We start from the raw sequence: 23,439 nt of genomic DNA, 5'->3' as shown, positions 1-23,439 counted from the left end.
CATTCCCATAGTGTATAATATACTGTTGATTCTCATTCACTGTGGTTATGTGAAATTGTCAGGAAACTGAATTAACAAATACTGAAACATTATTCCTAGAGGAAATCCAGGGTTAAGTTCCTTTGAGCTTCTGATATTTGCCAATTTATCAATATATAATCCTGTTTTATATGTGTTCCTATTTAAATCACCTCAACATACATTGCTTATTTATCAACATTAAACTCAAAGCCAACAGCATTGTAACTCATTCTTGAACAAAGCTTATCTAACACGGGATTTCTCTCCAAAGCATACCACAGCTTTCTGCTTAGGAAAACTAGGTAGCAGTTCAAGCACTATATCATCTTGGGGTAATTAGAAGTGAAATTGCTAGTGAAAAGCATGAAAATTCAAAATATGTGACTGCAAAATAGATAACAAAAAGGCATTTGTTTATAATATGGGCTGCAACAAGAAGATTGCCTTCTTCCACATCCACTAGGAACATGCACATTGGGCAACTTAGAATTTTCTGCCCTGCACATGTACATGAATGACTACAAAGGTACTGCAAGTAGTGATTTGGGGTTAGAAATAAGTTTTAATGGGTAGGTGAATTGGCAAATACCAAATCTAAATAATGATCAACTACCTGCTAACAGCCTCTGGTCTATTGTAGACTGGCCAATTTCAGCATTTCAATTTACGTTTCTAGTTGCCTTAAGAAGTATAGTCTAGTTGAAATAAAGTTAGAGAAACTTCTAATGCTGAATTGTAGGACCCATGTATTGGAGTAATTAGAATTACAGAGAAATCATTTATTAAATTCTAATTTAATTCCAATTACAATGAAAGAAAACAAAGCTTTTGAAGTTTTGCAAAGTAATTACCTTTAGAGACTCTGTAGGTTTATTCCAGTAACATCATTGGCCAAAGTTACTTTCAGATTGCCTTCAGTGCTATTTGGACCCATACTAAAATCAAACTTACTACTTCAAAGTAGGTTATTACAAGTGCAGATGGATTTGGGGATGGCTTCACCTGAGCTGGGTATGAAAGGTGCGAAGGAAGGCCATTCTAGATAAAGACATCTAGACAGCCATGCATGAAAATAACAATTACAACTCCATGTGAAGTGTATTTCTCCAGATGACACTGGTCTAGAGAGGTTCCATTGTAATTAAAGCCACTTAACATCACGTTTTTAACCAAGTTTTGACCATACTACAGCTATATTATATATGTTTTAAGAAAATCAGGGAGATTGGCCTAACCAGAAAGAGTGGGGAGGTTATGTATTAGCAATATTGGGGACAGATTGGCTGAGCGGAATAGAGCCAGAAATTCAGTTTGGAAATGGTAAGTAACAAAGCTTTTTTGAGAAGTGCACCCTCTTAACTACTCTCAGACCTCACTAGGTAATTAGGGGAGAAAAATGGTAAAATCTTTTTGGCTACTGTCCAGGTTTTTCCCTCTACCTTGCAAAATCAGTTTCTAAGACCTACATTCTGAGACATGCTTTCCCCTGCTGTTTTCCCTTAGTCCCCACTGATGTTGCATTTCCTGTTGCTAGAGCCTGTTGTTCCTTGGTCTAGTTGCTTTTGGGGCCAGGAAGAGCTCAGCTGGAGCATGGCCTGGGTTCTAGAATTCCTCAGACCAAGATGAGTGTGTGGCCTCTTACAGGGAATTACTTTGGAGAACAGCACTTACCTTTGGTGTATTTGGAACTCTGGTATATTTGTTAAAATGTTTATATAACTTAAAAATCTGCCCCATTCTAGCGTTGTGTGTTTGTTACTCCAGAGGATAAGTAGATGAGGCTTGTTGGGGGCACTCCCCCGCCCCCCACACCTTTATTTTAATAGCCTGCCTTCGGAAGCACCGGCCTTTCACTTCTCCAGGTACTGATGCTGGAGCTGTTAACCATTTATTGCCTAACATAACAGTCTGTTGCTCTTCAGAACCGAATATTTTGATGACTGGGCCAGCCCTTACTTATATATTAGCATTAATTAAAGACCAATGCAGACTGGAGTGTAATTACGTGCCCAAATGCGTGGCTCAAGGGTAGGGATCACCAGCCTTTCCATTTCCCATTAACGAAGCCTATGTGGCAGAGAAAAGTAATGACGTCGTCCTGACGGAGTCCCTTGTCCTTCCCACACGTACACACCTTTTATCTCAGAGGCACTTAGTTCTTCCCCCAAACTTCTTTGGCTCTTCTGCCTCCTTCCCTGCGTCCAGAAAGCCGGAGTAGGGGAGCGGGGGAAGGGGCGCGTGCCGCTCACTGCCGTACTTGTTCCTGTCCCTGGCAGTCTGGGGGAGGTCCTGGGTGAACTGCCCCAGCCCAGCTGCAGCCGACCCGGGTCCCAGCCGCTGCCCTTTGCTCTCCTTTTCAAGTCTGGAGGCTCTGGGAGTGGGCGTGGGAGTAGCCCTAGCTGCGGCTTAGAAGTGCTCCGGGACAGTTCAGAGGGCCCCCAGCGGTAGCCACCTTCTGACTAGAAGCCAGGGGAGGGAGCTTGGGGTAAGGGGAGGGCCCTGAGGGAGGGGTCAGACTCCTTAGTAAAGAGTTAATGGACAGAGGGGGAGGGGATCGGACGGAGAAACCGAAGGGAAGGCTCAGGTAGGGAAAGAACGGAGGAGGGAAGACTGGTGGGGAGTAGACAGCCTGCGGGATCAGGAGGTCAGAGTTAGGGGGCATTCCCCCTGCTGCACGCTCATCCTAGGGCCGCCAACTTCCAGCCGCGGCAGCGACTTTCAGTTTCATTTCCACGGACCCTCTTGCCTGGGCCGCAGCCGCCGCCGCGATGCCCAGTAAGTTCAGCTGCCGGCAGCTCCGGGAGACGGGCCAGAGCTTCGAGAGTTTCCTGGTCGTTCGGGGACTGGATATGGAGACAGATCGCGAGCGGCTTCGGACTATTTATAACCGGGACTTCAAGATCAGGTACGCGCCGGCCCACTCCCCGGCCCAGAATCGCGCGCCCAGCTTGCCGCCACGATCCCCGCGGCGGGGCCAACCTTCCCGCGTCGGGGCTGAGAGACGCAGCTCCCCGAGTGGCTCAGGCCCGTCTCGGGGCGGTGCCGACCTCCCCTCCCGCAATATGCCCACGCCCCACCAGCGCCGCCCGCTCTGCCCTGGCCGGGCCGGGCCCCTGCGCCAAGTCCCCGCGGAGAGCCTCCCGCTCAGCCCGCCCCCACGGCGCCGCGGGCCCGGGTCGCGGGCGTGGGGGAGGGGATCCTCGGGAGCGGGCCCAGGCTTCGCGGGCGCGCGGGGAGCGAGCTGCCTGCTGGTGGCGGCAAGCCCTGCCGCGGGCTTTACGGGGACCCCCGCCCCCTTGTTGAGGGGCTGCTGCTTCCTCCGAGGCCCACTCTCCCAGAGAGCTGAAGGGACAGTGTAGGAGGGAGAATCTCGGTGGGGAAGGAAGGAAAGGGCACCGTCTACGTACGTACCAAACCTCCATGAGCACCTGTGGCTTCTCCATGGAGCTGGGGGCCAGGGCCAGGCTCCTGGAGGCTCCACACCCTGCGCTGCAGGCTGTTTGGTCCCCCTTTCCTGTTACCATCCACCTGAAAAATTAAAGTTTTCTCTTCGTCAAACCACAGAATTGTGCTTCAGAATCACCTGTATCAACAGGCTGCAGCGTTGGGCCAAAAACCAAGAAACAATTTAACAGGAATAAATGTAAAGACTTAGACAAATAATAACTGGTAATGGGAATTTAGGCTTCATAACAGGCCGTCTGCAAAAGACTTTGAGTGGTAGCAGACCAAAAGGCCGTTATGGCTACTAAAAGAGCCAAAGAAGTGTTAGGTGCTGTTGAAAGAAGTGTTGTTTTGGGGTTGGGGGAGGAGGTGGTGACTCCATATTGACCTGAGAATATCTGGATATTGTTTTCAATAACGAGGGTCACACTTATTACAGGCTTGAGCAACATCTGAAGAAGAGGCAATGATGATGACCTGGTCTGTGCCCCCACACTGTGCTAGGCTCTGTGGGTGAAACAAAGATGAAAAATATGCAGTCCCAGGGGAGCAAAATGGCTATGATATGCACACATTATACTAAAATAAATGATAAAGTAACATAAGGGTTGTAGAGATAAGAAAAATGCTGGAGGAAAGTAAGGAAAGAGCAATTACCCGTTGAATCATCCACACTACTTACGCATCTGTGAATTTACTGTTTCTGCAAAAAATAAGTGCAGCATGATTCTGAACATAAATCAACTACTTCTTTTGGCTCTGTTAAATTATTTTTCTGATACTTGTTAAAAAGGTGAGGAAGATTTTATTCAAAACTGTTATTGTAGGCGTATTGCAGTAGAGGAGAGAGATTTAGCTGAACTCATACACCAGTGATAGCTGGTAATTTATAGCCAACAGTACAGTGAAGGGGAGGGTCAGTGAATAGATGGAAAATTGCTAAGAGGACACATAAAGGGGAGGTGGTCAGCTGACTGCTGGGGGAGGGTGGCAAGGTTGAGGCCTAATCAAGAAGAGGGTTCAGAGGAACCCCAACGAAGTTTGGTTAAAAGAGGCTTTGTCAGCTCTAAACCAAAGATACACAATATGTTCCAATACTGGGCAAAAACAGGCAATAGCAGATTGCCTACAGAAAACTATGTATATCGTACATTATGGGTGAGTTTAGGGATCTAAATTTTTTCTATATGCACTTGGCTTTTATGCAGGGTGCCATATCTTTGTAATTATTAGGGAATTCAATGGAGAAGATGGCACTGACCTTGGCCTTGGAAGGATAGACACAGTTTTAGGACTTGGAGGAGGAAGAAAGGCTTCTGTGTTGATTGATACTCTATCTTGAGACCCAGTTAAAGAAACAGAAAGTTTGCCTTGAAAAGAGAAACATTGAGGACAAGGTATTTATCTTAGAATATTTTAAAGACTGTCCTTTTAAAGTATATACTTTTAAAGTAAAAAGAATTATGCTTTTGTGTCACTCTGGATGCAGAACTAGGTTCATTCAACATGGCCCCTTCACCCTTCCTCCCCCCACACCAGGTGGAGGAGATCTGTATTCTTATTAGAGAGAACTTTCTTACGCATCCTTTAAAGCCCAGGCAGGAATGCTGTGACATCAAGCCACATCCTCCAATGGGAGTTCATTGCTTCTTCCTTGGGGCTCCCAAGGCTCAGTCCTCACACCCAGGTCATAGCCCGATTACACTTTGCCTTATGTGAGATACAAGAACTAGTACGTAGCTCTCTTCCCCAGCAGACTGAGATTCTCTGAAAGCAGGGACAGGCCTTCATATTTGCACCCTTCCTGGGCCCCCAGCATGGAGCCTTGCACATAATAGATGCTCAGTAAATGAATGCTTGCAGCAATGAATTGAATTAGTAAGGAGAGTTGATCTACAAGAGAATAGGCTGTAGCAGAGGAAGGGCATATCTTACCAGTCTACGGAGAGCCTCCCAACTAGGTTATTTTATGATGTTTTGAAATACTCAGTTCCCAGCTCTTGCCTTTTGCCATTCCTTACTACTGATCTAGCAAGTATTGAATGAGGTTCTACTATGTGCCTGTGCCTGGCTTGGTTCCTGCCTCTAAACACTGCAGGCAAACATGTAACATAGTACTGCAAGTGCTAGTAGAGTGTTTAAGTAGCTGGAGTTCAAATCCTGGTTCTGTCACTTACTAGTTGCACTTGACATTGAACACTTGTCTAAATTTTCCTGTTAAGTGTGTAAAACAATGCTGTGTTCTCAGGGTTGTGTGAAGCCCAAATGAGCTGTTGCAGGCAAGCATCCACCCTGTGTGGCATTGCACAGGCCTCAGAAGTGGTAGTGTCATTAGTGCAGTGGTGGTGAGGCATCTACTGTAGGAGGAAGGACTGGTGTCATGACAAGTTCCTGAAGAAAGATCAGTCTTGTCTCAGGCAAGAGACACTTGTTCTTTTATTGAACAATTAACGGGCTGAATGCTTCCTATATATGAGTAAGCAAAATTTGCTGTAGATACACAGAAGGAACCGAACTAAGGAATGAGGCAGCAATTAAACATAATTATTTAATTACTGCTGTGATAAGTGCTTGTAAGAAAAAGTCCTGTATGCACTGAGAGTGAGTAACTTGGAGACCTGGCCTCATCCAGGAATCAGAGGTTTCTGGGATAACTTATGTTAGAACAGAATCTTGCTGGATAACTGAGAGTTAGATGTAAGGAGCCAGGGAGAGCCTTCCAGACAGAGGAACAGCACTCGCAGACTACGGACGAAAAGAACCCAGTGACATGGAGCAAGAGGGAGGCAGTATCGATCAGGACCTGGGAGGCCACTGAGAGGCACTGTTTGGGGTTTTTCTGTTTATTTTCTTTTCTTCTTAATCTTGACAGAAAGAGGAAAGCACAGGAAGTTTAAAAGTAGGAGGCTGACAGAAAAATCAGGGAGTTAGAAAGATGATTCTGGCTTCTGGCATGGAGAATGGCTTGGTGGTTGGACCTCTATCCACAGTAAAAAGTACACTCCGAGGCTTGATTTACACAGCTTTCACCAAACAGTATATGTCCTTGAAATAATATGTAGCCTCACTCCCTACCCTTTGATATTTTTTAGTCTATCTTACTTCAGTTTGGTAAAAATCCTGGTCTTGACCTACTTAACAAGAGTTGCAACCCACAGTTTGTAGAATACAGAACTTGATGTCCCTTTAAGGCCGCTTCCAAATCTGATACTATGTTCTGAAACACCATTCCATTCCTCTAGCTATTATTCTTCCTGCATTGCCTCTGAAACTATTAGTCATCGTTCACCCAACAAATACCAGGCCAAGGGCAGGGCATTACAGACCAAGGATGTCTCCAGCTGCAGAAGTCTGGAGGGGAGTGGCAGTGGTACAAGTAGCTGGGAATGGCTGAGCACTTCTTAAGAAGCCCCATGTGGGATGCGGACCTCTGCCTTATTAGTTTCTTCTCTAAAATGGGATGGTAATAGCCACTACCTCAAAGGGTTGTTGTGAGGATTAAACGAGATAATGCGTGTAGGGGCTTAGAAAGGCACACAGTAAGTGCTCAATAAATGTTTTGTTGCTGATGATACTCTTGTGTTTGCATTATCATTGTTTATGCAGAGGATCCAGTGTGCCTAAAGGATTAGGTGATCTTGAAGGCTGAGGAGTCATGACTGGGGGACATGAACTGATTTATGTTTGATCATAACTCCTGCCAGTGTACAGGATGGACCAGGAGAGGAGTGTGAAGCCAGAACTAGGGGGAACAATTTCTAGGGCTTAGAAAAATGATAAGATCAGGCAGTTCACGCAAGGAAACAAAAAAAACTAATAAACAGAAGGAAAGATTTTTTACTATAATTAGTGATTAGGGAAATGCAAGTTTAAGCAAGATCACATTTTTTGCTTATCAGCTTGTCAAAAATAAAGATTGAAGAAGGTTTCTAATATTAGGGTCTGGGGAAAGGGTGTTCTCAAATTCTTGTTAGTGAACATTAAGTTTGTGTAACCTGTTTAGAGGACAGTTTGGCCAAAGTTTCCAAAGTTGTAAAGATTCATTCTCTTGGACCCAAAAGTTCTACTTAAAGGAATTTGTCCCATAATTCACCTACTAGTACAAGAGGTTTTGTACAAGGATGGTTATTGTAACATTTGAAATAGCCAAAAATTTTAAGTGCCTGGCTGCCACTGGATGAATTTTAAACACACCCCAATGTGTTCATACTGTACCATCCTTTGCAGTCATTCTTAAGGGTGAGGTGGCTTGGTAAAATGTTGCCATGGAAGGATGTCCACGTAGTAAAAGAAATCTGTTGCAGAACAGTATGTGTAGCACATATGAAAAATATGTGGGCTTATAATATAATGTCTTTGTATGCATAGAATAAAGCCTGGGAAAATGCACATGAAACAGTAAAGCAGATAGCTGGGAATGAGGGAGTGGGGGCCCTTAATGTTTAATGTTAATATTTGTCTTGTTTAAATGTTTGTGATACTTTTGGTGACCACCCTTTCATTTATCTCTTGATGTGCACATAGTTACATATCACACACATGTCAGTTTACCCACATGGGATCATGGTAATATATCCTTTTTTTACTGTAGACCCCTGATTTTTATATCAGCATCCCATCTCTATTTCCACATTCTTCCGCACGCTCAGGTAACTCATGATGTCAACTAAGGTATTTTTATGGTGGTGGTTGTATTTTAAAAGAATCATGTCATACACATTTTCCACATCCCGCTTTTCTTACTCAACAGTATTCCTAATTGTCTGGTATATACCTCAAATGCACTTTTGGAGCTTTTCCCCAACAGTTTATTATGACAAATTTCAAACATGAAGAAAAATTGAAATAACTTACCTAGATTTCTTAATTAACATTTTGCACATCTACCCATAGATATATCCCTCTCAATTTTTTTTATGCATTTCAGAGTAAGTTATAGATCTCTGTGCGTTTCACCCCTGAACACTTCAGCATGATTGTTATTAACTATGAGAGTTCAAAATTTGTTTACAATTCTTTTAAAGTAATTTACATACAATGAAATGGACAAATTTTAAGTGTACCATTTGGTAACTTTTAACAAATCCATATACCCATCTGCAACTCCCTACCAAGCTATCAGACATGCCCTCATCCCAGAAAGTTCCCACATCTCCTTTCCTAAGCAGTCCTCACCTGTACCACTCAGAGGAAACCACTCCTCAGGTTTTTTTGAGATAGTGCCTATTCTAGAAATTTATTTCATGGAATCAGACAGTATGGTTTCTTTTGTGTAAGGCATCCTCGCAGCATAATGGTTTTGAGAGTCATCCATGTTGTTGTGTGTACCAGGAGTTTATTACTGGGTAGTATTCCTTATATGATCTAAATCACAGTTTGCTTATCCATTCTCCTGTTCATGGACATTGTTTTCAGTTGGGGGCTATTTTCGATACAATTGCCATGAATGTTCTTGTACAAGAATGGATTTACCCAGGGATATACCTGGGAGTGGGATTGCCTGGTCGTAGGTTAGATACAGGTTTACTTTTTTTGTTTTCAATCTTGGGCAAATTCCTTAATATCTTTTTTCGTGGTGGCAGCGAAGTCTTCTGCAGTGGTCTTCTCTTGTGACCATCTCTGGAGTTAGGCTGCTCAGCCTTTTATAGTTCCTGCCCATTTCTGGAGCCTGTTTTTCCAAACTTCCCAGCAATTTAATAAATAGCTCATTCACTTAAATCAGCTGTAATTTATTGTGTTGCATACAACTAATGACTCCTAGACAGCCATCCAAAAGTAGTGTGACTGTGTCTTCACGCATTTTAGTTCCCTTCCACCATCTACCTTTCTTTATCTCTATTATCCAAGTTTGAACAATATATATATAACCTGATATCTAACATTCTAAGCCATTGCATGGTGATGCTTTATGCCAGCCAGCAGGTCAGTGTTTTTAGTGTCATCTATAAAATAACAGTCTGGAATTATTTGATACTTCTTTCTACTATTCTCCCAGCAAGTATTTATTCAATAAATGCCAGTGCTAGGTGTACACTTGGTGTTCTAGTTGCATTTTTTTCAAATGAATTTTTATTGTACACATAATACAGTAATATGTTCTTTTCACTAAAAATCGGGATATTACCATATATGTTTAGTTTTGCAAGAAACCTTCAGAACTTTTTCCCAAGTGATTGTACCACTTTATATTCTGACCAACAGTGCATGGGTGTTTTGGTGTGTCCATATCCTTATAGATGTTTTGTGTTGTCAGCCTTTTAAATTTTAGCCATTTGAGTGTGCATGATGCGTTCTTTTTAATGGCTACATAATATTCCACAACATGGAATTTACAGTTTATTCATTCCATCTCCCTACTCATGGGCACTTGTTTCCAATTCTTGGCCACTGTGAATAACTCCACTATGAACAACATCCTTGTGCATATGTCTTTATATGCTGGGACTTTTCTTTCCATGGGACACACTCCCAGGAATGGGATTCCTAAATTTAAAGAACACCTATATTTCAGATGTTAGGAGGTGTCGCTAGATTGTTTTCCAGAAAGTTGTAACATTTCACCTTTTTACCAACAATGTATGAGAGTATGTTTTTGTACATATTATAACAATATAATATTACTGACTAATGTTACATGTTACAGACTACTTGCTGTTTTTATTGGTCTAATGGGGGGAAAATGGTATCTCATTTTTACTCTAATTGTAATTGTTTTCTTTTGGAGCATCTTCCCATATTTTTTGGTCATCTGGATTTATTCTTTAAGTTGGATATTCAGTTTTTCCATTGAATTGCTCATCTTTTTTCCCTAGAAATCTCAGTGACTACATGTATACAGTTCAAGAATTGGGGCTTTTTTTCAGCAAGTATGTACTAAATTCGTGATTAAAAAAATTTTTTTTAATTGCTGCCACCTTAGACCAGAGATAGGTGAATTTGGGAAGTGATAACAGACATAGGGACTAGAATAAGCTGAGAAATACTTAGGTGGTAGCTCCCATGGAAGTTGCAAAACTTGCAGAGGTGAGTCCTTCCTGCCCATGTGCCCACACAGAAGTCCCAAAAATTATAGATTTCACAGTAAGATTTTGATTTGGGTTTCTCTTAAAAGCCAGGAGATAATGGCCTTGTTGGGCCTGCATTTCCTGCTGGCAACATCTGTCCAGGGATGAGTAGCAGTTACCACCTTTAGAAAGAGCACGTGTTCCCCCATTTGTTCAGCCCTCTCTGAGCCCTGTTTCCACCCCAGCATGAAGCTGAGAACCCAGGCTTCATTTCCTAGTGGCTGCAGTGGTGTTTGATCATAGGGGAGTTATGAGGGACGTGTAGCCCCTTCTTATACCAGTGACTCAAAAATGCGATGCTGCAGGTACCTGTGAGGGCTGCAAGTAGCAAAGATATCCTTAGAGCCTGACTTCTGTAGGCATTTGAATTTGTGTCCCATCCATGGAACTTCCTGACTTGCTGACCAAGGGGTTTGGGGGCAAGTTGCTGATAACCTCCTGATTTCAGTCCCGTTAAAACTCTCAGGAGGGTTTGAGCCTGATGCCTGATTTTGAGACTTCCTCCTAGACTCTCCTCCCTCTCTTGGGGACTCCTTCTCTGTTTTCTTTTCCTCCTTGGGTTGTCCTGGCCTCAGCTGTTCTCCCACTACTCACCCTCCCTGGAGAAATCCCAGACACTTCCGTGGACCTGACTACTACCCAAGGACTCCCAAATGTTGTTAGGCTGTAACCTTGACATTGGCCTGAGTTCTCGGTTTCTGACTTGCAGAGCCAGCTGCCTCTGGATCACAGAACTCGCAAACTGAGCGTGTCCAACCCCAAATGTCGTGGTCAATCCCTCCGACCACCTCCTTCTGTCTTCACTGCCTGTCTCAAGAATCGCCCCTGGAGCCAAGCCATTAGTTTGAATGTTGTCCTAGACTCCTATCTCTTCCCAGCTTCCATTCCCTCTCCTGTCAGTCACCAAGTTCTGCTAACTTTACATTCTAAATATTATCCCATCTGGTCCAGGCCCTTGTCATCTTTTAATTGACTGTTGCAATGGCCTTCTTCTAACTGGTCTCCCTGCCTACAGTCTTGCCTCCAGCAAATCCATCCTCCAATCCAGATGCCAGAGTGATCTGAAATGCAAATATGATCTTGCCACTCCCCTGCTTAAAATCCACCAACCGCGGTGGTTCTGTAACCACAGTGTAGCCTCTGATGCAGGCTGAAAGTAAGTTGTTACTACTCCTACTCCTGCTACTGTGACTACTAATATAAATACTAATAATAGTAGCTAACATGTACTGAGCATACTGTTACGTTTTCAAGTGATTGATTATCTTTTTTAAAACAAATTAGAGCCAATTCAAAGTTTTCTGAATTTCATCACTTTCATTTGCTTGGGGTGAGGGGAAGGGCAGAGTTACAGGCAGGGGGCACCAGGGAAATGTCTGTACCACAAATGACCTTATTATATACATATATGCTAGTGAGTGACAGCACTGATTTAGCTTTCATAGTTACATAGAGATTACCATGGTTCTTAGGAACTAGAACTGTCTTTCATTCCCTACAAAGCATTGAGGGAGGGTGGTCAGCAGTCCATATCTGGAATTGTCCATGAAGTATGTTCCATGTGGGGGGTGTCCTCCGGCTGCTGGGTGCCAGGAGAGGAGGACTGCTGGCCTTCAGGGTCAAGTCCAGGCTTCATGGCCTGGTATGCAAAACTGTGTGTGACCTGGTCTCTGCCCACCTCTGCTGCCTCCCGCCACTCCTTCCTTGCACTTTTCACTCTAGTGCAACCAGACTGTGTGTGGTACTAATCATAGCACACATTTTACTAAGATCTCCTTATGTGCCAAGCACTGGGCTAAGGGGACAATGCCATGTCTGACCCTCATGTGATCCTCACACCTTGGCAAGGTAAGTCTGTCCTTGTCCCCATCTTACAGGGGAGGAAAGTGAAGCCCTGAGAGGTGAAGTGACCCAAGGTACCCAGCTAGTGGCAGAGTGGGTGTCCCCGAGCTCAGGCAGCACCTGCTCTTGCCTGCGCCACCACCTTGGCTCATAACTGCTCTCCCTCTTGCATGTGGTTGACACCCATCCATCCTTCAGGACTCAGTTTTTATGCTGTCACCTGGGGAAGCCTCCTGGACACCCACCCCTACCCCCAGGCTGGGCTCAGTGCCCCTCCTTGGCCCGGGCTGCCCAGGAAGCCACCCTCCCATGCTCCAGGCAGCGTGCAGAAATTGGCATGCTCATCCGCGATCCTCGAGGTTGGGCTGGGTCTCTGCCTCTAAACTCCCAGCATCTAGCACAGTGTCTGGCACATAACAGGTCTCTGTAAGTGTTTGTTGAGTTGACTAAACTGAATTCCAGGCTCTAAACCTTGAGGTTATTGTCCTTCTGACCAGTTTTCCCTGTCTTCACCTTCTCTAGGCACAAAGCCAAGCTATTTGATCTCTGGACAAGGATCCTTTCCCTTCCTGCTTGGGTTCCACCTGCACCCTTTGACTTCGGGTGGAAACTGCTGTCTGATCAGCCACCTTGCCCACACACCCTGGACATCTGTACTCTGACCCTGCTCTCACTCCCCGCCATCAGGCTGACCCCAGACCACCCCTCTGAACTGACTTCCTCAGCTTCCCCTTAACCTTAGCTTTTTCTGCTGGGTGGTTTGTTTCTTTCTGTCCCAAATAGTTTTCCCAAAAAAATCTTCATTTCTTTCTCTCTTCCCTTAATCCTCCAAATCAACAGCCCATGATTGGGCTTTTCTCCTCAGAAAAGCACGATCCACAACCTGCTATTTAAAACAATCGTATTTTGTCTTGGGAAGTCTCACTGCCTTCCCATACATTAAAAATTCTTATGATCCCTTGCTTGAGTCTCTGTCCCTGGGCCCTGTCCTGTTCTGCAGCAGGGCCAGTGTGTCTGTCCCACGCAGAGCAACCCTCAGCTGCCCTCCCCAACATGCCTCCCTGCATCCTGCCGGCCTGCCTTCCCTCACTTCCCAGTGTCCTCTGCTTCCGGCAGCTTTGGGACCCCCACCCCTGGCTTCTCCTCCATGCTGTATGGAATGAAGATTGCAAATCTGGCCTACGTCACCAAGACTCGGGTCAGATTCTTCAGACTCGACCGCTGGGCTGATGTGTGGTTCCCAGAAAGGGGGAGAATGAAACTGGGGTCAGATATCAGCAAACACCACAAGTCACTGCTAGCCAAGATATTTTATGACAGGTGTGTATATATATGAGGACGGTGTGTAGAGAGGGGCCAGGGTGTGAGGAGCTGTCTGGCTGAGGACAGAATGGGTTGCCGCAGGTGGGGTAGGAGTGGGGAAAGGGAAGGAAGGAAGGAGCTAACTGGGCTCAGGGGAGGAGGGGCGCTTCCGGAGCACAGGTGGCACTTTGCCTGGCTCCCTAGCCTAGAACTTTTCCTGAGGGCAATCCCCAGTCCAGGCCCCTCCTGTCCCAGCACCCCCCCTTGATTTCCACTCTCCCCAGGGCTGAGTATCTTCATGGGAAACATGGGGTGGACGTGCAAGTCCAGGGGCCCCATGAAGCCCGCGATGGACAGCTTCTTATCCGCTTGGATTTGAACCGTAAGGAGGTGTTGACCCTGAGGCTTCGGAATGGAGGAACCCAGCCTGTCACCCTCACCCACCTCTTCCCACTCTGCCGGACCCCCCAGTTTGCCTTCTACAATGGAGACCAGGAGCTGCCTTGCCCACTGGGCCCTGGTGAGTGAGCTGCCAAGGGAAAGAGCCTCTAGTGGATAGGGGCTTGCCCTTTGGGTACCATGCCACTGCTGTCCTGTGGGCTCCTGTGTTGGGATGGGCAGTGTCCAGGGCAGAGATGCTGGTGGGAGGACTCATCCCCCAGCCCCACTCACTTAGCCATCCTCCTGCAGGTGAATGCTATGAGCTCCACATCCACTGTAAGACCAGCTTTGTGGGCTACTTCCCAGCCACAGTGCTCTGGGAGCTTCTGGGACCTGGGGAGCTGGGTTCAGAAGGAACTGGCACTTTCTACATTGCCCGCTTCTTGGCTGCCATCGCCCACAGTCCCCTGGCTGCACAACTGAAGCCCACAACTCCCTTCACACGGACCCAGGTCACTGGAAACCCTGTAGTGACCAACCGGATAGAGGAAGGAGAGAGACCTGACCGGTAATTCCTTCCTCCAGCCCAGTCCAGGTGGGGGTGTCCTTGGGAAGAGCACAGAGCTGGGAGTCAGAGCCCCTGTTCCCAACTCCTCTAGGCCTCAGAGAACTTTTCTGTCTAGGAAGAAAGTTGCAGATGAGTGGCGGATGTGAGGACAGTGTGAAAAAATTTTAAGCATTTTCAGTTGTATAATGGATTATTAGGCAACCCTTGCTAGACATCTTTTTTTCCTTAACAGCTTTAAAAGAGATAATTTACATACCATACATTTCACCCATTTAAGTGTCCAGTCCACTTGGTTTTTAGTATATTCACAGGTATGTGCAGCCATCACCACCACCCATTATAGAACATCTCATCACCCCTTAAAGGAACTCATACCCTTCAGCTGGCAGCCCTTTGCTCCCTACTCCCTCCCAGGCCTCAGCAAACACTCATCTACTTTCTTCTCTGTTGGTTTGGACATGACCATATTCTGGATATTTCCTACAAATTGAATCATATAATTGGTATAGACATCTCTTTTTGGCATAGCTAGACGTTTTCACACACACACACACAAATACTGAGCTATAAAAGCAAACTGTAGACCATCTATGTTCTTTTTGTTAAAAAATGATATGTGTAAAATACAAATTGACAAAAAAGTCTGAAAGGCTACCTACCAAAAAGCTAATGTTAGTTTTCCCTGGATGGTGAGAATGGTATTTATTTACACATTTATTTCCTATGTTCTGACTTTTTTCTTTAATGAACATGTATTACTTATATACATATTATACACATATATTTTATTTATACATTTTAAAACTTTTCAAGTATTGTACTTTCCAAAAATGAGAATGGTTCAGCCTTGGAGTGAGCAGCCTCAGGGGATAGTGAGTTCTGCCTCCTTGCACAAAGGCTGCTGATTCCCTTCAGCAACAGTATTGCAGAAGGGCTTCGTGCATCCTCCAGGGAGGGCCTTTCTCAGAGTCTCTGAAGGTGAGGATCTTGTGTTTGTGATAGCTTTTCTTCCCACGCTCCTGCAGCGCTAAGGGCTATGACCTGGAGCTAAGTATGGCGCTGGGGACATACTACCCACCCCCCCGCCTCCGGCAGCTTCTCCCCATCCTTCTTCAGGGAACAAGTATCTTCACTGCCCCAAAGGAGATTGCTGAGATCAAGTAAGTGGCACTCCTGTGCACCCTCTGTGTTGCCTTTATGTCTCGTCTCTGTTGGCATCTTCCCACTGCCCCGTATCTCCCTCCTCAGCCCTGCTGCCCCATTCATTCAGTCCCTTGCTGAGTGTGCACTATGTGCCAGGCACAGTTCAAGGTGAATAGTTCACATGCAAGCCTTCCTCGCCCATTCTAGTGAGGGGAAATGAGCATTTATCCCAGAATTTCATGTAGTGATGAGTGCCATGAAGAATAAAACTAAAGCTAAACTGAAACTAAAGCAGAGTAGGGGGAAGGGTTGTGCTGTTTTGCAGAGGGCAGTTAGTCCTGGCCTCTTTGAGAAGGTGACATTTGAGCACAGAATGACATTTGAATGAGATGAGGGTATGAGACACAGGAGGATCTTGGGAGGAGAATGTTCCAGACTCTAGGATCCACTTTACAAATGCTGAGTCAGGTACCAGCTGGGAAGATAGGCATTGGAGGGCGGGAGGCAGAGCCAGGCTCCCTTCTTCAACCGCTTCCCCCTTCTCCACCCTTTTGGTCATCCCTGATTCCTGATGTTTGCATAGTTCCAGAGCTGAGGATGGGAGGGGGTGGATGCTCCTTGGCATGGGGATTGCCTGACGAATCCTGTTCTTGCCCCCTCCCACCCCCCAACCATCAATGCCAGGGCCCAGCTGGAGACAGCCCTGCAGTGGAGGAACTATGAAGTGAAGCTCCGGCTGCTGCTGCACTTGGAGGAGCTGCAGATGGAGCATGACATCCGGCACTATGACCTGGAGTCAGTGCCCATGATCTGGGACCCCACAGACCAGAACCCCAGGCTGCTCACCCTCGAGGTCCGGGCTCGGACTGGGTGTGGGGAGGATGGGCTTGAGTCATCAACCCTTAGGCTGTGGGCAGACTACTGTTCCTGACAGCCAGGCAAAACAAGAGGAAGGATAAAGTTATTCCTGCCCCAGAGGGCTCAGCCAAGAGAAGAGTGGGTATCCTGGGCCCAAGGAGAAGTATCAGAGCAAAGCAATGAGAGAGACCTGGGTTTTAGTCCAGATACTGCTACCATCTACTGTGTGCCTTGGGCAATTCCCTTGTTCTCTCTGGACCTTAGCTCCCTCATCTGAAAAGTACAGGGCTGGACTGGATAATTCTCAGAGCCCTTTACAGCTCTAATAAGCCCAGAATACACATGAGAATGGATTCCTGCACACAAGTGCTGAGGAAGGCACTCGGTCAACAGGTGGGGTGGTGGGTGGTGAGGATGGTCGAGGAAAGAGTCCTGCAAGAACTGCATTTTGAACAAGATTTTAAAGGTGGAGTGTGAACTGAGCTCACCACAAGGGTAACCAGATGGTCTGGAAAGCTGGCTCCCAGGAAGTTGTACACTGAAGGGTTTCCAGGACTCTCCTGGGTTCCGCATCTCTGAGCAGTTACTCAGATTTACCTCCTCCTTGCTTGTCCCCTAACTTACCCTGCTGGTGGGAGACAAGGCAGAGCACCCTGAGGCTTGTGGTAGTAGGCCAGAACCTCAGTGGAAAGCCCATGGGTTGGGCTCCAAGGGGCCATCCCTAGGATAGAAGCTTGCTTGTGTTTACTCCACAGGTTCCCGGGGTAACCGAGAGCCGCCCCTCAGTGCTGCGGGGTGACCATTTGTTTGCCCTTTTGTCCTCTGAGACACACCAGAAGGACCCCATCACCTATAAGGGCTTTGTGCACAAGGTGGAATTGGACCGTGTCAAGCTAAGCTTTTCCATGAGGTGGGTTTGGGGGAACTCCAGTCTTCTTGAAGGAGGGTCTACAGATCTCTCTGAGGCCAGGGGAGGGGAGGAGTGTTTTCTTCTGAGATGAGTGGGGCTCCAGGGACACAGCAGAAGGCTCTTCTCCAAGGGGACCCTGAGATGCCTCAGCAGCTTCTGAAGGAACTGCTTAGAGGTCTTGGAAAGAGGGAGTAGAGTCTGGGTAGATGGAGAGTCCTACCCTTTATTGCCCATCCCCCTCATCAGAACTCTTTCCCACCTCTCTCTCCCTTCCCCAAGCCTCCTGAGCCGCTTTGTGGATGGCCTGACATTCAAGGTGAACTTCACCTTCAACCGACAGCCCCTACGGGTGCAGCACCGTGCTCTGGAGCTGACAGGGCGCTGGCTGCTGTGGCCTGTGCTCTTTCCTGTGGCTTCCCGTGAGATCCCGCTGCTGCCCTCAGATGTGAATCTCAAGTGAGACTGTGGCAAGGGGCTCTAAGGCTATCTGGAGTGTGGGACACGGGATGGAGTCAGGGAGGACTCTGGGACACTGGATGATGATGTGTTCCTGGCCTCTCTGCCAGGCTGTATGACCGGAGTCTGGAGTCCAACCCTGAGCAACTGCAGGCCATGAAGCACATTGTCATGGGCACCACCCGTCCAGCCCCCTACATCATCTTTGGGCCTCCAGGCACTGGCAAGACTGTCACCCTGGTGGAGGCTATCAAACAGGTGGGGCCTGAGCATAAATTGGGGCCTACACTCTGACTTCCCGCTGAGACCAAGCAGTGGTTCTGATTATGGTTCTCATCAGCTTCCTGAACATCCCTGAGCCGGCATCAGGGGTCAGCGTGGCTGTTGCACTGTTGTACATGTTGGGTACTGCACAACTCTTGGAGTCACCATTCATATCTCAGTGATTATAGACCTGCATATTTATTCCAGCAGTTTTATAGCAGTAAAGTGCTGTTTGGATTAACAGGGGGCTAGGGATTGGAACTTGCCTTTTGTTTCACTACTTCCCTCAGCCTTGGGAGGCAAATGCCACACTGTGTCAACCTGAGTCATGACCAGTGCTTCTCCCTCTCCCCCTGGAGACCAGGGTGCTGCTTCCCACACTGTTCTTGTCCCCAACCCAGGTGGTGAAGCACTTGCCCAAAGCCCATGTCCTGGCCTGTGCTCCGTCCAACTCAGGGGCAGACCTCCTCTGTCAGCGTCTCCGGGTCCACCTGCCCAGCGCCATCTGCCGCCTCCTGGCCCCCAGCAGGGACATCTGCATGGTGCCTGAGGACATCAAGGTACCTGGGGAAATACGAAGGGCCAAGGGATGGCGGGAGCCGGGAAGACTCCCAGAGTAGATGCTGGGGCTAGGAAACTAGGAGAACTGGATTCTGATACTCTGTGCGACCTTGGGTTGGCCAGGGCTTCAGTTAACCTTTACATGAAGTGAGAGAGGTGTATAAAATTGCCTGAGGGGCCCAGAGTCAGAGTGAGGGCAAGAATGGGTGAGCCAGGCTGATTCTTCCTCTCCCTTACAACCCACAGCCCTGCTGTAACTGGGATGCAAAGAAGGGGGATTACGTGTTTCCCACTAAGAAGAAACTGCAGGAATATCGTGTCTTAATTACCACCCTCATCACTGCCAGCAGGTGGGGTGTGTGGTGTGTGAGTGTGCACTCGCACATGTAATACAGAGGCAGCAGGCTGGAGAGTGGGGTGAGGGGCCGCCTTAGGTAAGTGTTCAGTTTGGTAGTTGGGTGTCTGGGGTGTGACTCCTGCCTGGCCTGACACCTCCCAGGTTGGTCTCAGCTCAGTTTCCCATCGGTCACTTCACCCACGTCTTCATCGATGAGGCTGGCCATTCCATGGAGCCCGAGAGTCTGGTGGCCATAGCAGGTGAGGGGCTCAGGGTGGGCTGTGAGTGTACCACCCTATGTGGTGGCTCCCACCATGTACCTTTCTCCCCACACTACCCTGCCTCTCAGGGCTGATGGAAGTCAAGGAAACAGATAATCCAGGAGGGCAGCTGGTGCTGGCAGGAGACCCTCGGCAGCTGGGGCCTGTGCTGCGTTCCCCACTGACCCAGAGGCACGGGCTGAGCTACTCACTGCTGGAGCGGCTGCTCACTTACAATTCCCTGTACAAGAAGGGCCCCAGTGGCTACAACCCCCAGTTTATAACCAAGCTGCTACGCAACTACAGGTAATTCCTACACTTCGGCACCCTCTGTAGGGTCCCAGTTTGGGGCCTCACCCTCTGCTCCTGTTGTTCAGGGGCAGTGTGATGCATAAAGAAGATAAACTGAAAGGTCAGAGGTCCTCTTTCTAGAGGCATCACTGCTACTGTGTGACTTAGCAAGTGGCTCCACTCTAGAGCAGTTTGCTTATCTGTCCGTTGGAGGATGGTCAGTGGTTCCCAACATTGGGATGTGTCTGGTGTGGGTCACCAATGAAGTTTTCAGGCAATCCAAGGAGAAATGAGAAAAATATGGCCAATGTAGTTTTTTTCAATAGCTTCATTATTATTCAAATTAAAGTGCTGTGCTTCCCTTAATCAATGAGTTCATTCATCTAAAATGCTCAGATGAGTTCCTAAATTCTCAGTTCCTTAGATGAGCCCACTGAGAGTTCAGTAAATGTTAGCAAAAGTGCTATTACTTCGTGTATTTTTGTATGTAATACATCATCTCATCAAATAATGATGAGAGTAGATACTTGTCTTTGTGCCATCCTTCCTTGGTGAAACTGAAACCTGAGGGTGGTGTCCCTAATTTCTTGTTTCATTTTCTTCTAAATTTGACTGGTCTGTGAAATCCATGGGCCAGATGCCCCTTGGAACCACACTCGGTTCTGCTTCCTGTGGTTAACAGGGCCTAGCAGCAGACCGTGGAGATGCATGAGTCTGCTATCTGTGGGCAGGAGGGTAATGTGTGTGGGCCCCGGGCAGGTAGAGCAGGGGTCCCTGATGGTGGGGCAGAGGTAATCGGCCCCAGGTCTTCTCTTCCTTCCTCCTGCCTCCCAGGTCTCACCCCACCATCCTAGACATTCCTAACAGGCTCTATTACGAAGGGGAGCTGCAGGCCTGCGCCAACAAGGTCGACCGAGAGCGCTTCTGCCGCTGGGAGGGCCTGCCTCGACAGGTGAGGCTGAGCAGGGCAGGGGCTCAGGCTGCACCCCCTTTGCCCCAACTGCCCTCCTGCTGAAGGCGCGAGGTAGGAGGCGGCTCTGGGTGGAAGCACAAGGCCCATGCCTTTGTCCCCTTGCCCTGGAATCCCACATTCTCTGATAGGGTTTGGGGTGGCAGGTAGGGAGATCCTGCTGAGGGTTTCTCCTAACCCTGTGTCCAGGGCTTCCCCATCATCTTTCATGGCGTAATGGGCAAGGATGAGCGTGAGGGCAACAGCCCGTCCTTCTTCAACCCCGAAGAGGCTGCCACAGTCACTTTCTACCTGAAGCTGCTCCTGGCTCCCTCCTCCAAGAAAGGCAAAGCCCACCTCAGCCCCCGAAGTGTGGGCATCATCTCCCCATACCGGAAGCAGGTTAGGCCCTCAGTTCCCATCGAGAGTGGGACACCCCCCCCCCACTGCAAGATGGCACCTCCTTCATAGCCAGACGATGAGGCAGAGGTTCCAGGAGCTCAAGCTTCTGGTGGCCCTGTAACTCAGAAGAGTTCAGGGGTCAGCTGCCCCTCCCTCTTTGCCCCCCAGCTGCCTGGCTCCCTCTTGCAGTGGGGTAATGGCACGAGAAAGGCACCTATTCCCCATCTTTCAGGTGGAAAAAATTCGTTATTGCATCAACAAACTTGACAAGGAGCTTCGGGGACTGGATGACATCAAGGACTTGAAGGTGACACCAGTTTCGTTCATATTTACTCCCTGCCTTCTGAACCCCTCACTTCCCCACTTCCAGAGACCTCTTCAGGCTCCTGCTCTGATGTGCCAGCCTCTGCCCCACCCTCGCTGCCTAAGCAGAACTAGGGCTCTTCCCAACCCTGCCGCTCCTGGAGATCCCGACTTGTAGGTCTGAGATGGCCCCAGGAAGCTTGCATGTTTAGCAAGCACCCACCGCGATTCTTAACGATAAAGCTGGTTTGAGGCCTCTGCCCTAAGGCTAAAGTCCAACGTCTGTGTCTGACAGAGCATGTGATAGAGTCCCTGCTCACCTCTCCCACCCTCTGAATTAGTCAGAACTTTTGACGTTCTCTAAGGTGGTGGTTCCAGGACTGGCTGCAGATAAGAATCACCTGGAGAGCTTTTATTCCTGTGCCATGACCCTGCCCAGCCAATTAACACAGCCAGCTGGGCAGCGGTATTTTTACAGCTCCTCAGGTGACACAGTGTGCTGCTAGAGCTGAAAACCTGCACTTGAGCATTTAGAGGCCTCTCCTTGGAAATTCTGATTCAGGAGATCTGGGTGGTATATTTTTAACAAGTACTTAGTGATCATACTCAGAAAGTTTGAAAAACTCTACTGTAAGTTACAGTATCCCCTACAGCCCTGTTTTCTTTGAACAGTCTCCAGCCCCCACCTTTTTAACTGGATTCACCTTCAGAATTGAGCTTCCATGGCACCCTCCCAGCCCATTCCCTGCTGTCAGGACTCCTTGCTTCACCTCGCCTGGGGTCTTCTCCACCCCCACTTTGGAGCTGAAGCTCCCTGAGTTGGGTCTTCACCTCTCTCCCCTCCAGGTGGGCTCTGTGGAAGAGTTCCAAGGCCAGGAGCGCAGCGTCATCCTCATCTCCACTGTGCGGAGCAGCCAGAGCTTTGTGCAGCTGGATCTGGACTTCAACCTGGGTTTCCTAAAGAACCCCAAGGTTTGAGGGCTGGTGGTGGCAGGAGTTCTTCCTTCCTTAGGACCTTTACTTCCCATGACGACCACATCTTCCTTCCAGAGGTTCAATGTAGCTGTGACCCGGGCCAAGGCTTTGCTCATCGTGGTGGGCAACCCACTCCTGCTGGGCCATGACCCTGACTGGAAAGCGTGAGCATTCCCACCCTATAATCCCTCTTGGTGGCCGCAGTTCTCTCATTTCAGTTACCTGACAGAGTTTAAGCATCTTGCCCAGAGGCACAGGCCATGGGGCATGATGAAGGCTTAGCCTGCAGCCTCAGTGCTGCTCCTCAGCCCAGCCTGTGCAGCTGTGTGCCAATGTCCCTGTACCCCACAGATTTCTGGAGTTCTGTAAAGAAAATGGGGGGTATACCGGGTGCCCCTTCCCTGCCAAACTGGACCTGCAGCAGGGAGAGAACTTACTCCAAGGTCTGAGCAAGCTCAGCCCTTCTACCTCAGGTATGGCTAGCCAAGGGGAAGGCGGGAGCACAGTGGGGTAGGTAAGGAAGACAAAGCTCACCTCCTTTCTTTCTAGGGCCCCAAAGTCATGACTGCCTGCCCCAGGAGAGGGAGGATGGAGGAGGCCTGTCCCTGCAAGTGGAGCCAGCATGGAGGAATGAGCTCTGAAGACACAGCAGCCGGCCTTCTCACACCAGCCAAGCCTTAACCACCCACCCGACCCTGAACCAGAACCCAGCCCAGCTGCCCCTCCAAGGGACAGGAATGCTGGGGGAGGGAGTTTACAACCCAAGCCATTCCACCCCCTCCTCTGCTGGGGAGAATGACACATCAAGCTGCTAACAATTGGGGGAAGGGGGTGGAAGGAAAACTGAAAAACAAAATCTTGTTCTATGCAAAAGCCTCCATGTCTCCTCAGCCTGGCCCCATCTTCCTGAACTCCCAAGCTGACCCCACAGGCGAGGATGGAACTGTTACACCGTGCCCAGGGCCAAACCCCTCCCTGCTAGAGAAGAACCCAGCCCCCAGTCCAGGGGAGGATACCCAGTGGGAGGTGGCTAGGAAGCTACCCACAAGCTTCTAAGTTTAGCCGGTTCCAGACCCCTCCCCTCCCCCACCTCCAAGGCCAGGAGCCA

At 48.2% G+C, this 23,439-nt stretch overlaps 1 protein-coding gene across 7 annotated transcripts; it reads left to right on the top strand.

Annotated features, from left to right (window-relative positions):
- Positions 1-2,520: 2,520 nt before the first annotated feature.
- Positions 2,521-23,207, top strand: MOV10 (Mov10 RNA helicase). Of its 7 annotated transcripts, none has more exons than XM_017644174.3 (21): positions 2,521-2,605; positions 2,725-2,926; positions 13,488-13,691; positions 13,958-14,193; positions 14,364-14,622; positions 15,648-15,782; positions 16,450-16,618; positions 17,379-17,533; positions 17,813-17,989; positions 18,100-18,247; positions 18,655-18,813; positions 19,061-19,164; positions 19,314-19,411; positions 19,501-19,717; positions 20,537-20,654; positions 20,862-21,053; positions 21,286-21,360; positions 22,203-22,328; positions 22,407-22,495; positions 22,683-22,804; positions 22,881-23,207. In XM_017644174.3, the coding sequence occupies exons 2-21, from the start codon at positions 2,790-2,792 to the stop codon at positions 22,970-22,972; spliced, it is 3,012 nt and encodes a 1,003-aa protein (XP_017499663.2). In that variant the 5' UTR covers positions 2,521-2,605; positions 2,725-2,789; the 3' UTR covers positions 22,973-23,207. The 7 variants fall into 7 exon arrangements, with proteins under 7 accessions (XP_017499663.2, XP_017499662.2, XP_073090512.1 ...); XM_017644173.3 differs by having other exon boundaries at positions 2,523-2,605; positions 2,709-2,926; XM_017644176.3 differs by lacking the exon at positions 2,521-2,605 and adding an exon at positions 11,545-11,685 and having other exon boundaries at positions 2,779-2,926.
- The last annotated feature ends 232 nt before the right edge of the window (positions 23,208-23,439 follow it).

Source organism: Manis javanica, chromosome 4 (assembly GCF_040802235.1).
Source record: "Manis javanica isolate MJ-LG chromosome 4, MJ_LKY, whole genome shotgun sequence".
In the NCBI taxonomy this organism is placed as follows: domain Eukaryota; kingdom Metazoa; phylum Chordata; class Mammalia; order Pholidota; family Manidae; genus Manis; species Manis javanica.
The sequence above is the reverse complement of the archived record's forward strand: the minus strand, read 5'-3'. Positions and strand labels throughout refer to the sequence as shown.

Excerpts from the sequence above, each read along its gene's own strand:
- MOV10 (XM_017644174.3), top strand. The coding sequence starts at position 2,790 with ATGCCCAGTAAGTTCAGCTGCCGGCAGCTCCGGGAGACGGGCCAGAGC. Across the intron at positions 17,534-17,812 it reads AAGCTAAGCTTTTCCATGAG|CCTCCTGAGCCGCTTTGTGG; the intron begins GTGGGTTTGGGG and ends CCCTTCCCCAAG. Across the intron at positions 17,990-18,099 it reads CCCTCAGATGTGAATCTCAA|GCTGTATGACCGGAGTCTGG; the intron begins GTGAGACTGTGG and ends CCTCTCTGCCAG.